At 38.0% G+C, this 16,291-nt stretch overlaps 1 protein-coding gene across 1 annotated transcript; it reads left to right on the forward strand.

Moving 5' to 3' along the window:
- Positions 1–204: 204 nt before the first annotated feature.
- Positions 205–5,281, forward strand: LOC311066975 (serine/threonine-protein kinase pim-3-like; the record flags this gene model as incomplete). The annotated part of the gene is made up of 8 exons (XM_084088476.1): positions 205–328; positions 3,505–3,543; positions 3,723–3,992; positions 4,105–4,187; positions 4,302–4,352; positions 4,433–4,805; positions 4,932–5,105; positions 5,190–5,281. The coding sequence occupies 8 exons, from the start codon at positions 205–207 to the stop codon at positions 5,279–5,281; spliced, it is 1,206 nt and encodes a 401-aa protein (XP_083944602.1).
- Between the last annotated feature and the right edge of the window lie 11,010 nt (positions 5,282–16,291).

The following is a 16,291-nucleotide window of genomic DNA, read 5'->3' on the forward strand; positions in this document are numbered from 1 at the left end:
ACTCAGTGTTGGTTCGCCTCTGCATGCATGTGTACATCGGCTCTCATTCAGTGAAGTTTAAAGGTCCCGTGGCATGACAATTTCACTTTATGAGGTTTTTTAACATTAATATGAGTTCCCCTAGCCTGTCTATGGTCCCCCAGTGGCTAGAAATTGTGATAGGTGTAAACCAAGCCCTGGGTATCCTGCTTCGCCTTTGAGAAAATGAAAGCTCAGACGGGCGAATCTGGAATCTTCCCCTTATGTCGTCATAAGGGGAAAGGTTACCTCCCCTTTCTCTGCTTTGCCCGCAAAGAAAATTTGGCCCGCCCACGAGAAAATGAGCTACGTGAGCGCGATATTGGTTTTTCCTCGAGAGACATCATGGCTTGCAAACGAGCGAAGCATGGCAGTTGCTCAGTGTTTGGACGTACAAATGAACACAAAATAATTTTTTTAGTTCCTTCATCCGAGCCTCTGAAGAACCAGTGGGTTATGTGAATTTCTGATGTGTAATTGTTCAAGTTCAGACAGATAATCTTTCTCCCAAAATCGTTCAATATTGTTTATGCATCAGTAAATCAAGCCAGTGACTAAACGATCAACTCCACGTCGTTTCTCTTAGTAGGATGAAAATAAACTGTGATTAAAATATATACAGAAAGCGATCAAAGAACAATCCCTTTCCAATCCCCAAGCTGTCAATCACACGGCGTGAGTTTATCTGGACACTTACCAAAACTCGTTATGAAATCAATGACGCTGTTACACTGCACAACGAAGCTCTTACTGTATTTACATCATGTTTGCATTGGTGAAAGCATTAGTGAGAGTGCAGAAACTGTGTTGCAATGATAAGATCTTCATTCGCGCGATCAACAGACTGTCATCTGCTCAATCACTGCAACCTTTTATGTGATGGGAATAGATCTAAATACTTAAAAAACTCCTCACGAATCTCCATAGCTGTAATAGTAAAAACATATAATAGCTGTAATAGTAAAAGTTTTCAATGCTAGCTATTTGATATGCAAGCATATCAGCCAATCACAGCAGTGAATGTTTACACTGAAGTCTCACAGCAGACACGCCCCTTCAAACAGAGCGTTCAAATCAGAGGCTAAAATCAGGCTAGGAAAAATGCTTTTTATTTCTAAATGATGACAATTTTTGATCTAAAAAACATACTAACATTATAAGGGCACCCCAGGAAACATTCTAAAAACATAATAATAATAATCCATGCCATTGGACCTTTAAAACACATTGTCATGTTCAAAAAAGAAAAGTAAAGAAAAAAAAACACAGCCTAACATACCCAAGTGTCTACTTTGTCTGGTGTGCAGGGATATTGATAGACAGAAGCCAAACACAAGTCATCTAGGATTTTTCTGGAAAGATCTTAAGCTGCTATTATTTATTATATTGGTCATAACATATTATGCATGCTATTTTTGCCCAGTCTTTTAATTTAGTATTATAATTCTTTTATTTATTAGATATTATTTGCTTAAGGACTATAAGGAATACAATTTTTTTTTAGATATCCATAAACAAAAGTGTTTTTGGGCTCACTTTCTACTCTCTCACTTTTTTTTTTCTTTTTTTTTTTTTTTTTGATTAAGGAATACTCTTTACTCAAATCTTTTTAATTTTCCTTCTAATTTTTCCACCAAAAAATGTAATAATTTTTGTGTAGGCCTATGTAGGTTTTTTTTCTTTCTTTTTTCTCCAGTTTGTTACATGTGAAAGTTTCGGTTGATGAACATTAATGTTCTCCTGAACGTATTTGTACATTTCCATCTCTGTTTATAATAAATTTGAATTGAAGAAAGGATGATTAGGCTATGATTGCTTTCCATATCTGTGTGTATTTAACTAAATGTATTTTTGGCTAGTAGCCTAGCCTATTTAATGTCTATATAAATGTCTGAAACTTAAAATAAACTCTACGTGGTTGAAAACACTGAATAGTTGTGTTATGAAAAGCACTGAGCGTGTCCATCTCTGGCTCAGCGCCATGCAGCCAAAGCGCAACAGCGTTTGAATTTAGCAGGGAATGTTCTGATCATACTGATGTTGTCCTACGCTTCAAAGGGTTCAAATCGATCGCCTTTCAGGGATGGAGAGTAGACAAATTGAACCTGAGGGGGCACAAATCAGATCTGAGGGGGCAATGCCCCCTTGCTCTGCCCCACCAGCCCATCCAGACGAGCCGTGGCTGCTATTCCCTATTTTACTCCACTAATATAGCCCACTTGAATGAAAACGAGTGAATTCGGACACTGAGTGCAACGGAAGGGCTCCCGCTTTTGCATAGTTTGTGTTTGCTGTTTAATAATCATTTTAAACTTAGCAATCTGGCAGCCCCAGTAGTAAGATGAAAATATTTATCCTGAACTCTGTCATGGAAACTAGCAATAAACCTTAGTTAAACAATTTAATAATCAAGCTGTAGCCACATTTGACCAGCGGTTTGAACAGAGAAGATAGAGGTGCTAAATAATTCGTAACTCGTTATAGCAACTAAAATTCGAATCACTCATTGGCACCGAGAAGGCACACCTGAAGTCAAGATGACGAGTACAGCAGAGCACGTGAGCGCACATCGAATCTCAACAAATGTAGCCTATAGCTTAATCTTTAACGTTTTCTTTAATACATATGAGATTTATTCTTTCTGAACAGTTATTATTATTACAATCCGTGGAATTATTTGTGTAAAATCTTCATCATTCATCATAACCCGTAAGCTAATTGCAAAAGCATCCACTTCCCAAGGCTAATTTTCACTTACAGTCTAATGGAACCCAGTCAATGTTTCGGTCCAAAATGCGAGCAAAAAGACTAAAGGGAGGATAAATTGGATGAGTGGCGAAGCTACGAGTGGCCATCCACTTATACACCTCATACAGATATTTCTTCTTAGATTTCTCAACAGGTAAAAGTAGAATAGCCTACTTTCAAATGTCCAATATTATTTAGGAATACTTTTAGCTGTTTTATGATGTGCCATGACTAGTAAGCAATTAACCCAGGGCAAATGCGAATATGTTTCTTAAAAAAAAAATGTAAAAAAAATTTACCTTAAAAGAAATAAAGATTGCATACCTGTGCTAAAATGATGGTCGCGCTACAGTACACGCACGCGACGTCATGTGTGCGTGCATGAGTTATTCGAATTGTAGCTGCCATAGCGACGCGGTGTTATGAATTCTGACTATACACAAACACTCGAACCGATCGCTATCTGTTGGTTGAGAGAAATCAGAGACTTTGGCAGAGTATTTTCCATGTGGATTGTGATTTCGAAGCTATTTTGAGGATTTCTGAAAGGAGACTTGATATTTTGAAAATATATATTCTTTCCACAGAATTTTATTTTTGAAAGAGTTCAGATTATTTCTGAGGACACTTTCATTTTATTGTTCCTTTCTTATTTTAGGAGTTTGGTGTTTTTTTTGTTTTTTTGAGAGTTGTATTTTATTCTTTTTTGTATTGTATTGTGTATTGTTTTTATTGCAGGTTGGAGGAGGATTGCGATGGCTCACATGGGTGAAAGAGGTCAGTGTTTTAACGCTAATTGTTCATTTGTTTATTGTCTAAAATTGAAACGTGTTTTATTTCTTGCTATGATTCTAGCTCAATTTGCAATTCAAGACCCAATAGAAAGTAATACATTATATATATATAATTGTTTATTATTATTAAAACATTACTATGTGATGTCTGAAATATTCCAGCCTCAGGCCGCTCCAGATCCAGCAGAGCTGCTTCCACTCAGACGGCTGGTCAGGAGAGACTCGGTTCTGATGATCGCGACCAGGATCCGCTGCCAGACCCGACGCAGACACTGAGCCAGGAGCTTCCTGGATATTTAGCACCTCTTTCTTCTGACTTTTCTGTTTCCACAGGTCAGGCTGACAGGAAGAGGAAGAGCGGCAGCCAGAGGAGCCAAGATGATGGACGTCCATCCACTTCATTGAAAAGACCTGCTAAACGCTCTCGCAAAGGTCAGAATAAGCTTATATTTAAAAGTTATGGCTCAATTATTTAATGATTTTTCATTAGATACTGCAACATGTGTTCTCTTAAAGACATTTCTTGTGATCGTATATGTTACAGAAGCATATGCGAAGGGCCCATTGCTGGGACAAGGAGGATTCAGCTCTGTGTATGCTGGGATCCGCAGGTCTGACAGACGGCCAGTAAGACATTTTCTTCCCTCCTTTGTTCTGACAGCCTTTAGAAATGTTGATATCAGTAAATGTCATCTGTCTCTATTAGGCAGGTGTGATTTACTGTGGTTTATCCATCTACAGGTTGCCATCAAGTACGTCTCTAAAGACAGGACTCAAGAGAGGCTGAAAGTTGTAAGTTCCCGTGTGAATCTGTTGTTCTGTTTCATCCGTTTCGTTCAGCCCTGGATATAATGGAGCATTTGTCCCTGCAGGAAGGTCAGGGTCTGCTGCCGCTGGAGGTGGCATTGATGACCCGGGTCAATTCAGCTCCTGCCTGCCCCAACATCCTGCAGCTTGTGGAGTGGTTTGACCGTCGCAGTCGCTACAGCATGATCCTGGAACGGCCAGTTCCCTGCCAAGATCTGCAGAGTTTCTGCAAGGAGAACGGCTGTGTGGATGAGAGCTTGGCCAAGAAAGTGCTGGTGCAGCTGATCACTGCGCTGAAACACTGCGAGAGCCGCGGAGTCCTGCACCGGGACGTCAAGCCAGAGAACCTGCTGATTTCCACAGCGTCCCATGACATCAAGCTGCTGGACTTTGGTTGTGGAGACCTGCTAAAGGACCCGGCCTACACATACTATGCAGGTTAGTTTTGCGTTACAGCAGGAAACGCTCTGTGGATGTTTGTGAACTTTTGATGTTCAAACAAGGAGAATTTGTTTGGACTGGAACCTTTTCAGTGAATGTTTCTGCTCTTCTTGGGTCTCTCAGGTACTCTTGAATACGCTCCTCCTGAGTGGTTTGATCAGCACTGCTATCATGCAGGACCGGCTACTGTTTGGTCAGTGGGGGTGACGCTCTACAACATCCTGTGCTTTCCCTTCAGAGCCGCACGGAGGGTCTCCTTCAAAAGCCAACTGCTCTTCCCTAGAGAACTGTCTATAGGCAAGAGATAGCAAACATTCAGAAGTAGAAACCCATTATAATTTTGTTCTTTTGTGTTTCTGAAGACTGTGTTGTGTGTAACAGAGTGCCGTCAGTTGATTAGCTGGTGTCTCAGTGGCACGGCAGGAGATCGTCCCAGTTTAGATGACATTGAGCGCCATCCTTGGTTACACTGAACAGGTCGCCAGTGACATTTCACTTATCTGAATCACAGCAGACATGGCTTGGATTGTATTGTTAGGATTAGTGTAGATAAACGGTTATGATCATTTGTATAGGGTGAGCAGGAGAGACATAGGAACTGCAGAGATCTTCCCGATCACCTACAGAAAGAGAAGTGGACCATGAACTACAGTTTACATCCTCTGCTCCGTTCTGTGTGGATGCTGGAGGAGCCGAACACACAGCGGCAGGTGAAACCGGAGCCCGGAGGGGCCAGAGATCAGCGAGTCGAAAGTAGCAAAACATGTAGTTTTTACCCCAATTAGAAAAGAACATTGGGACAGAGTGTAAAAAAAAAAAAGGTGTATTGTGATAATTGGCCGAAACACCCTGTGATGCTGCGGTACACAACTGACGATGTGTCCCGCTGATAAAACCTTGTAGCAGCCATCCTTCAAGAACTCCCGAATTAGAAGTGGTGCAAACATTAGGGATTGTAACATCTAGTCCTTTATATAACATATTTTACGGTGCGGTAGAGGTCGACGTGTGAAAGTCATTGCACTGCAGAGTGTAAACCAGCATAAGGAGTTTTATTTATTACAACAGGGAAAAGAAACAAGTTACAGAAATAGAATAAAGAAATAGAAAATAGAGCTTTAGTTAAATTAAACCCATCTTAAAGGAACACTCCACTCCAAATAGGGCTTATTCACCTTCTTTCCTACATTTAGATAGGTGGGCAAATGCATTTTTGAATGCATTTTTAAAATTCAGCTTAATGAATGGAATCCTTTGTTGCCAGCTAGCATGTCCTGTGTAACCCCACCTAATTACTTCTTGTGGCCTACGTATTCACAACGAGTACAAATAGCGATGCAGATTAACACTAGGCGATTTCCTAGGCAGATATTGACTTTGGACTATATTAGGGGGAAGCACAGGCGAAGCACTGCTACTTGGGCGCAGAGATCTACTTGAATACGCAGGCCACAAGAAGTAATTAGGGTTTTTTTTTTTAATCACTTTTACACAGGACATGCTAGCTGGCAACAAAGGATTCCATTCATTAAGCTAAGCTAAGCTAGCGCCGACCCTGTCAAACTAAAACAATGCATGCACTGAGACAAAAATACATTTGCCCACCTATCTAAATGTAGGAAAGAAGGTGAATAAGCCCTGTTTCAAAAAACGGTGGAGTGTTCCTTTAAAGCTGCAGTCGGCAAGTCTGGCAGATTGAGTGGACTTAGCCAAAATTTTGAATGTTTACAACTCTCATGCCCCTCCCCCACTACCAACGAGCACCCGCCCATCGTCAGTGCGTGTGTACCTGATTTTCTGTGAACGCGTCCGTCTCTTCAGCATCGATCAACACCATGGACTCGGAGGTAGGCTGCCCTGGCTAATCTATCCATAGATAGCAATAACCGAGGAATTGGAAGCTTGTTAGTAGATTTTCTCTCCGCCATCACGCTTCGTACAATCTTCAGGCGAACTTCAGGCGTGTCGTGTGCATGTGATATTGTAATGTGCGTGTCTGCGCGAGGGAGGGGGGATCTGTGGCGTGTGCACGAACTGTGATTGACAGTCAGATCTCACACTCCCCTGCGCTGATTGGACCCGATGAGACGGGAGCGGTGGATTTTTGCAAAACAAATAACACGCTCCAGGTGGAGTTAGAAGCTCGGGTTTTTTTCTAAAACCACCTTATTTATGTTGTTCTGTCGGATTATAGTGTCAATTTCACTGAATTTGATCAAAAAAATGTTGCCGACGGCAGCTTTAAGTATACTCCAATTAACCTAGTTTAGTAGTTTTAAACTGCAACTATACTTGTAATTTTTCTTGAAGGGAACATTACATCATACTCATATTTCACTATTTATATATTATTTTTGCCCTTTTAGTAGCAGAACCTTATTTCGCCAAGTACAACATGTTCCTGGAACAACATTCCATTCAACCAATCAGATTTGAGGATCACGTTTACAGTTTATGTCAAGTTTAGGCTTACAAACAGGGTTAGGTGTTTCTACATCTGTATTATTCACCTTTCATTTACCTCTAATTTTAGGCATAAGTTATGGGTAGGGTTAGATTTAGGGGTAGGGATAGGGTTAAGATTACATTTTTGGTCAGGAATGTTGTTCCAGGATCAACAAAAGATGTTGACACAGGAACACGTTTAACTCGGCAAAATCATGATGTGCCTTTAAGTATTCTACTATATTCCTATTTAGGAATAATTTTTTTTATACGGAATACACATGCATACATTTTACATTTGCGTAAGCAATCTTCTATCACTTGTTTCTGCTTCTTAGCTGTTTTTATTAGGAGATTCTGCACTCTTTCAGAAGATGTCTAATAGCGCCATCTACCATATAACAGACAGTGAAAACATGGATAGCCAGAAAATTCAGTCAATGGTGGGGAAAGAGTAGCCTGTAAATGCAGACCTAAATCTGAAAGATTAATGGTCTCGCATCGACTAATGAAAATCGTCCAGCTCAAGGGGCGGCACCAAGCATGCATTTGAAAATCTCATTGCACGCAATTGGATAACACTACGACCAATCACAACAAACTCCATACGCTCCAGCGGAGCTAACCAGGGGTGCAGTGTTTCGGAAAACATTGAAGCTTCCCCGGGCGCCGCCATTGATTAGCGGACCCATTGACTCCCATTCATTTTGGCGTCACTTTGACAGCGAATAACTTTACATCTGAGGTGTTTAAAGACTCCATTTGTCCATTATTTATTTCTAAAGAAACACGAAAATGTATAAAAGGCTCCATTACCTTGTATCTTACGTTATGGCCCCGTAGATGCAGTTTTTGTAAAAATAGGCTTTATATACTGTCTATGGAGCTAACTGGTAGATTAGACTCTTAGCGTATCTGGTCGGCAGAACAGCAAAAACGCCCTTCTTGCAAAGGAACGATTCGAGCGCCATATCTGTTCCTCTTTTAGATAAAAAGCCAAGTCTAACTCGTTCATTGTAGCGGCCAAAGCCGTTTCACAAAATTCAACTTGTGCTCTCACGAGAACTCTGGATTTCCAGGGTAGGGAAAGAGTGAAGTAGATTTGAAGTAAATCTTCAAAATTGTACATTCAGATAGGCCTACTCAGAATTTGGAACATACCTGTTTTCTTTATGAATCAATATGTTCAAACAATGTAAGTTTATAAGACAGTATGTAACAAGAGTAAACACAACTACAAGCCAATTATACTTAGCACTTAATTATACTTAATCTCTATCAAAAGATTGAGTGCAAGTATAGGCCAAATATACTTCTGTCAGTATAAGTCAAGTATATTTAAGTGCAATTTTGAAGTATATTTCTGAGAAGTACATAAAGTATATTAATGAGAAGTAAATAAAAAGTAGACTGAAAGTATACTTTCTTATTTTTAGTTTAAAAGAAGTTAATAACCCACTTGAATAAACTTATTTTTTGTAAGACTTTACCGACACGCTTTACAGTCCTGAGTCATCCATAACAAGAGTCAATGTTCAAAAAAAGTTTACACAAAGCACATTGTAAGTAAGCCAACAAGGGACTTCCGGCCAAGATGGCGTTCTAGATAGCAGCATAGTTTAATCACCAGCAAAGTTTTATTTCTTATTTTTAGATTTTTCCCAAACGGTTTAATAGAGGTTTATGTTTTCATCATCTAAAGATGACAAGTAGAGCACGTAACGCTGAAGTGAAGTCCGTGAGGAGTAACAGAAATGGTCATGATTACGTTGACGCGATGGAGGTTTCTGCTGAAACTAACAAGCGTATTTTGAAGGAATGTGCTGCTGAGAATCTACCTGTTACTCCCAGCAAAGTTCATATAATGAAGAAAGTGCGGCCTGATCAGATGGAAGATATCTCTAATGCTGATATACTTGAGGCAATTCACTCCCTCAGTAGAAGATTTGACAAGCAGGAAAAAAAGCTGGAGAAGCTGTCCAAAAAAATGGAAGAGAATTGTAATGCCATTTCTGAGGTTAAGGAAGAGATGAAAGCTCACAAGGAGAAGGAAGCTATATTGGAGCTGGAACTTTCTGATCTTAAAAAAGAAAATAAAGAGCTGAGGTCAAGGGTAGGAGAATTGGATCGCTATAAAAGATGTTGGAATTTACGCATCAAAGGCTCGTCAGAGAAACAGAACGAGAACACCCGACAGGAGGTGATAACCCTGCTGGCCAAGATTGTTCCTGGTGTGCCCTGGGAAATGGAAGAGGCGGTTGACACGGTTCATCGTATTGGCAGAAGAGAAGGAAATCGCACGCGCCAGATCATCATACAGTTTTCAAAGCGAATCTATAGAGATCAAATATGGACACTATCAAAGGGATCAATCGTGTGCAAGGAGGCAGGCATTCATTTCGCTGAGGACTTAAACAAAGAAGACCGAGAGGCTAGGGGAGTACTTTGGCCACGCATTAAACAAGCGCGAGCTGAAGGGAAAAGTGGCATACTTCCGTGGTCCCTTCGCTTTCATTGAAGGGAAGCAAATTTTTGCCTGATGATGAAGTCTCGGAAATTGGGAAATGTTGTTTTTTGAGAGGCTTTTTTTTTGTAAGTGTTGCACTTTATTTTTCTAATCTCATTGTCGATAGCTTATTGACACTCTCAATCCGTTCACTGTGAGTTCCAGTGGGTGTATGTTCTCGTTGAAATCTCGTATATCTTTTTGTTCGTTAAATGCAAGGGGACTAAAGGACAATGTAAAACGCAAAGGTATATTTTTGTTTTGCAAGGGGCAGAAGTCACATTTTGTTTTTCTACAAGAGACTCACTCTACTGAAGAAGATGCTGCTTTTTGGAAGATGCAGTGGGGAGAGACAATTTTGTTTAGTCATGGCTCTAATCGTTCAGCAGGTGTCGCCATATGCCTTAACAATTGCCCTGGGAAGGTTGTGACTTTTCAGTCTGATGCTCTTGGTCATTGGCTGGCTGCTGTGGTTAATAGTGAAGGTACTTTTATTATTTTAGTTAATGTTTATGGTTATAATAGTAGTGGGCAAAACAAAATTTTATTTTCTAAAATTACAGATGTTGTCACACAGCTTAAATCGAATTTTCAAACAAATTTTGTACTGATTGGAGGTGATTTTAATCTAGCACCAGATGATTGGCTGGACAGATCTCCTTCTAGTTATACAAGTCACCATTTTAATAACATTATTCAGGAGTTTAGCCAGTCAAATTCCCTTAATGACATCTGGAGGTTAAAGCATCCTAATGAGTCTCAGTTTTCATGGGTCAAACCGAATGGATCCTCTAAGTCACGGATAGATTTTTGGCTTATTACTGAGGAACATTCTGAGTTTGCCACTAACGTTTCCATTTCTGCCGCACCATTGACAGATCATTGCCTTATTTCATTAATTTTGACACCAACAACAAAACATACCTTTAGAAAAGACTACTGGAAGTTTAATGCAGAACTTTTAAAGGATAAAGATTATTGCACTCAAATAAAAAGGTTCAAAACAAGGGAAGTTTCAATTAGATTTGGCAAACAAAAAAACAAAGAACAGAAGCAAAGAGAGTTAAGTTTAATTCAAGAAATTAAAGGCAGGGTAGGTAGGACTATATAAAAATAAAAGATCCAAATTTGTTAAAACTTTCTATATATATCAATACATAATTAAAATGTAAGTACTCTGAAAAAAAGAGTATAAAAATCAAGTGACTCTAGACCGTTTAATCTGTATTAAACACAGCTCATTATTTCGATTCGGGACGAATCAAAGGATTGGCTTAGGCGACTGTCACTCTCTCTCGCAACCATGGCAACCACCCTTTTGCCACGGGATCTGCCCACTTGCGCGCGCACGTTTGATTTGAGGAATTCGAGAGGCACGGAACCTAGGAATAGCAAAACAATGGCAGAGAAAGAGCAATCAAAATTCACATTACCGGCATGCAGTTAGTGAAGGCAAACAAGGCAAAAAAAGAAGACAGTACAAGAAAAGGTAATGAACAAAAAGTCTTTGGATAATCAAAGAAATAAAACGCGTGTCAATATCATCGTGGCTTTCCAGCGACCACCCCGTCCTCAGCCTCTACTTCCTCGGACCCTAGTTGCACGCCACGGCCTCTTGCACGACCTCCTCTGCTTCGCCCTAAAATTATTTTTTATTTTACAAAAGGACATTTTACAAACCTACATTTTGCGCATGTGCTCCTGCATGCACTTTTCCAGTCACAACACAGCAATCAAAGGAGGACGCGCTGAAAACTGAAATGCTGTTCTCTTCCTTCATAACTCGTACTGAGAATGTTTGAGTTGCAGAGGAATTTGTGACTGTTTCACCTGTTCAACCACATCAAAGTTTCGTAATTAGTAAGTCCGTGCTTTTTCTCTTTTTGTTCTTATGTGCTGAAGGGCTGCTGTGCCTTGGTGAAACGATGTTTGTACGTGAAGAGCTCTTTTCCAAAACGCCATAAACCTAAAAAGCTGCCTCAAAGAACCAGCAAAAGTAATGATTATGAATGTGTAAAATATTGCAATAAGACATTTTAATTGTTTATTAATTTCTGTGTCGGCTGCAAAGATGAAGTTGACGATATTTGACTCGCGATCTTCGCAGTAGGCTAGTGAACGCAGGCACCGGAGAAATGCACATTTATTAGGCTACATAGTTTTATTTTGTTTTGGATGGTTTTGTTTAGAACCAGATTTCTGTAAATATATTCCACATTTTTTAGGCCTGTGAGGCGAGGCTACGGTTCGGTTCACGATGATATAATCTCCAGTTCAAGCACCTTATGTTGTGATTGATAGCCTATATTTACTTTATGTATTTAATCCAGGAATGAAAATATTAATGAATTAATGAAAAAAAAAATATATTAAAATTAAGATACAATTAATACAAAACGAAATTCGTTTTAAAGAAAGGCTTTGTGCTTTCTGTTTTGAGGTCTCTGTTAAAGTTTGAAAGTCTTAGTGCAGCTTTCAGAGCGCTCGCGTCCATAATGGAGAACTGTCAAGTAATATTGTTTTTTCTTCATAAATGCAAACACGAAAAATAAAAGACAAAAACTTTTTTAAAAAGACAAACCATAAATTTAGAAAAAAAAAAAAAAAAAGATGGATTTATAGCGTTTTGGGGGGAAAATGAATGGATTTATACCGTTTTGAAAATGTTTTTTTTTTTTTACTTTGAATTGATCATCAACCATATTGTTGTTTGATTTAATAATCACTGTTGCAAGAAGTGCCTAGTTAAGTTTTTTTTTTGTTTTTTTTGTAAGTGGAAAAAGTAGGGGCTGCCACAGATTCTGTTTAGTTAGCTCCTTTATTGTTTTTTTCTATAGCCTAGAATAATATAGGTCAAATGCAGCAAGTCAAAAGACCAACTGGACCTTCTTTGCCAGTTTGCTCACATTTCTTTGAAGGATGGCAAAAATATCGCCTGAATATCGATATCTAGATATTGGAAAAAAATATCGAGACATTCATTTTTGTCAATATCTCCCACCCCTACATGCAGAACACCATATATGTTATGAATCTTACACGAAATTCATCTTCATCACAATATTACTGATGGTAATGTAAAAAAGTGTATCAATGCAACCTGTTTTTAGCTTATATAACTAGCTCGTTAGCGAATCAAAAAATATATATTTTAAATTTACCAATATCAATATGCTAGCTTGATAGTGAGTACTAAAATACATCTTATTTGTTTATATTCATAAGCAATTAGCGTTAGATTTTTTTATTACATGTGATTCTGACATGATGTCACTACATGCACTGTGCTCCTTCCTCTCTGCTTGTCTCAGGTAAATAATGCGTCTTCAGCTCAGCGGTTGGAGTCGCGCGTTCATGTGTTTTGGGGGCGTGGCTTTGGAAGGAGCCCAGAAGGGAGGGGGTGGAGTGAATGGAAATAATGAACTGTCTTTAAAACAGTCCTGAGAGGTCTACAGACACTCGATTTTTATACTTTCTTTTTCAGAGTACTTACATTTTAATTATGTATTGATATGTACATAAAGTTTAAACAAATTTGAAAAAGAATTTTTTTAGACCATTCCTACCTACCCTGCCTTTAACACCTGTTGTAATACACAGGAAATGACTCAAGAATATCTTGATTAATTACTCTCTCTTCAAGCTAAATTAGATAATTTGTATTTAATGAAAGCACAAGGAGCTTTTGTACGGTCTCGTGCAAAATGGTTGGAGGAAGGAGAGAAGAATACAGCATATTTTTGTCAGTTAGAAAAGAGGAGACAGAAAAGCAATGCTGTGAATAGTTTGATTGTTAATGAGAAGGTAATCACAGACCCCAAATTAATATCCGAGGAAGTTTACTCATTTTATAGTGATATTTATTCTTCCTCATATTCTGTCAAAAATGGTCAAGAATTTCTAGAAAAGATAAAAGATTTTATTCCGCAGATTGATATTGAATTTAAAGAAAGATGTAGACCTGAGATTGGAGGAAATCGATTTTGCTATTAAAAAAATGCCTTTAGGTAAATCTCCTGGTCAGGATGGTCTGACTACAAATTTTTAAAAAATTTTCTGGGAAGATTTAAAAGATTTGTTGTTTAAAGCTTTAAAGGAATGTTTTGATTCTAACTCCTTACTTCCAACTATGAAGCAGGGGTTGATCATTCTCATCCCAAAGTCAGGCAAAGACAAAAGAGTTATTGATAATCTGAGACCGATTACCCTACTAAATGTTGATTATAAAATTCTTACATCTGCTATTGCAAACAGACTAAAATTGAGGTTGAGTCAAGTTATAAGTGAAACACAATCTGGCTTTATTAAAGGAAGGTTAATACACAACAATATTAGACTTATTTTGGATTTAATTGATTATGCACATTTGATTAAGGATGATGGGTTTATTTTGTTTCTTGATTTCTATAAGGCATCCGATACTGTAGAACATACTGTTGTAAACTCAGAATCGAAGACCAGGAGACTTTTGGGATCACGTTGAAGAAGTTATTCTTTATTGAGAACTTCGCGTTGACGTGGCTGCAGTTCTTCAAAAGTCTGACTAAGTGGACGTTCTCATACAGTTTATATACATTTAGGGGCAGATACCAAAACTTTGTGATGAGACAGGTTTAGGAACCTGTTTTAGACTGAGAGTGCTGCCCATCCTAATTCACTCAGCATATCTATTCAAATGCTGAGACCCGAGTACAGGACTGGCAGGACTCTCTTGCTAAAACACAAGCTCCAAAAGCCATTAAGAGTTTCAGTAAAACAGGACTGACCGGAGTCTTTTGCTAGAAAACTCTGATAATAATAATTTATACCTAACCTTAACATGATACAACATACATTCATTTTACATGCACTGAAGTTTTTTGGATTTGGTTACAAATTTGTTAAATTGATAGAGATGTTGTATAAAGACATTAATAGTTCAGTATCGCTTCCAGGTGGGACTTCTAAGCGTTTTAACATAAACAGAGGTATTAGACAAGGAGACCCGACAAGTCCGTATTTGTTTATTTTAATAGCTGAACTTTTGGCAATTTATGTGAAAAGTAGTAAAGATATTAAGCCGTTGAATGTTTTGGGCAGTCAGCTATTAATAAGTCAACTAGCAGACGATACTACTCTGTTTCTTAGGGATGCAGAGCAGATCCCAGCTGCCATCAATTTAGTGTCACATTTTTCCAAAGCTTCTGGTTTGAAATTAAATTTGAAAAAGTGTGAGTTGATGGCAGTGCATAATCGGACTGAATCTCAATTATTTAATATTCCATTAAAAAATGAGGTAAAATATTTAGGTATTGTTATTACTAAAGACGCTAAAATTAGAGAAAAAATGAATTTGGCTGACAATATAACAAAAAGTCAAAATATATTAAATGTGTGGTTACAAAGGGATATTTCCATTTTTGCCAGAATTTTATTACAGAAAACTGAGGTACTTTCTAGGCTGATTTATCCTGCATATTCTTTAGGTATCTCTGACAGGTGGATTAAGGATATTAATCAAATTCAGTATAAATTTCTTTGGAAAAACAAACACCATTACATAAGAAAATCAGATGTAGTGAAGCCAATCAGTGAAGGAGGCTTGAATATTATTGATTTCGATGTTATGAATGGCACTCTTAAATTGAGATGGCTCCAAGCCTTCCTTAGGAATAAACATTCTGTTTGGTCTAGTTTTTCTTCAAAAATCTTTGATTCTTTTGGGGGCATTGATTTTCTTTTGAGGTGTGATTTTGAGCCATCAAAACTAAAGTGTAAATTGTCGTCTTTTCATATAGTCAGGTATTATTGTATTGGAAACTGATATACAAACACAATTTTTCTCCACATAGTTGTTCTTTGTGGAATAATAAGTGTATCCTTATTAATAGGAAATCAGTGTTCTTTCAGGACTGGATGGATAAAGGTATCTGGTCCATTGTACACATTATGGATGGAGAAGGAAATTTCCTTAGTTATGACAATTTTTGTGAAAAATATAACATTATTTGCACTCAGAAATTATATGTGGCTTTATTAAAAGCTGTTCCTGGTGGTTTGGTTCAGATGGTTAAAGGTGCATTGTGTTATTCACCTGTGATTCCAAGATTGAAAAGTCTAAGCATTTCTGGCCTTAATTTTACAGAGGAGGGCTGTAAGATTAAAGTTTTAAGAACATTGGTAAATATGGAGACTTTTCCTTGTAAAGCTAAAAAGAGACCTCTTATATTTGATTTTCCGAAAGACAAAGTGGGGAAAATTAGAACAAGATTTCTCACTTTTCCACTTTTTCCAAAGGTAAAAGAGGTTCAGTTTAAAATTATTAATGATATTTATCCTTGTAATGATTTCCTCCGACACAGATTTAATATGGATTGTAATGAGTGCACTTTTTGTGAAGCAGACATAGAGTCGTTGGAACATTTATTTTATTTATGCAAATTTTCAAAGAAATTCTGGGATGACCTTTATACTTGGTTAAGCTTGAAATATGTAATGCCTGACTTTAACTTTAAAACTATAAAATATTTGTCTTTTTCTTTGAATTACGATC

The sequence above is a fragment of the Abramis brama genome, assembly GCF_963993115.1.
Source record: "Abramis brama genome assembly, chromosome: 17".
In the NCBI taxonomy this organism is placed as follows: Eukaryota; Metazoa; Chordata; class Actinopteri; order Cypriniformes; family Leuciscidae; genus Abramis; species Abramis brama.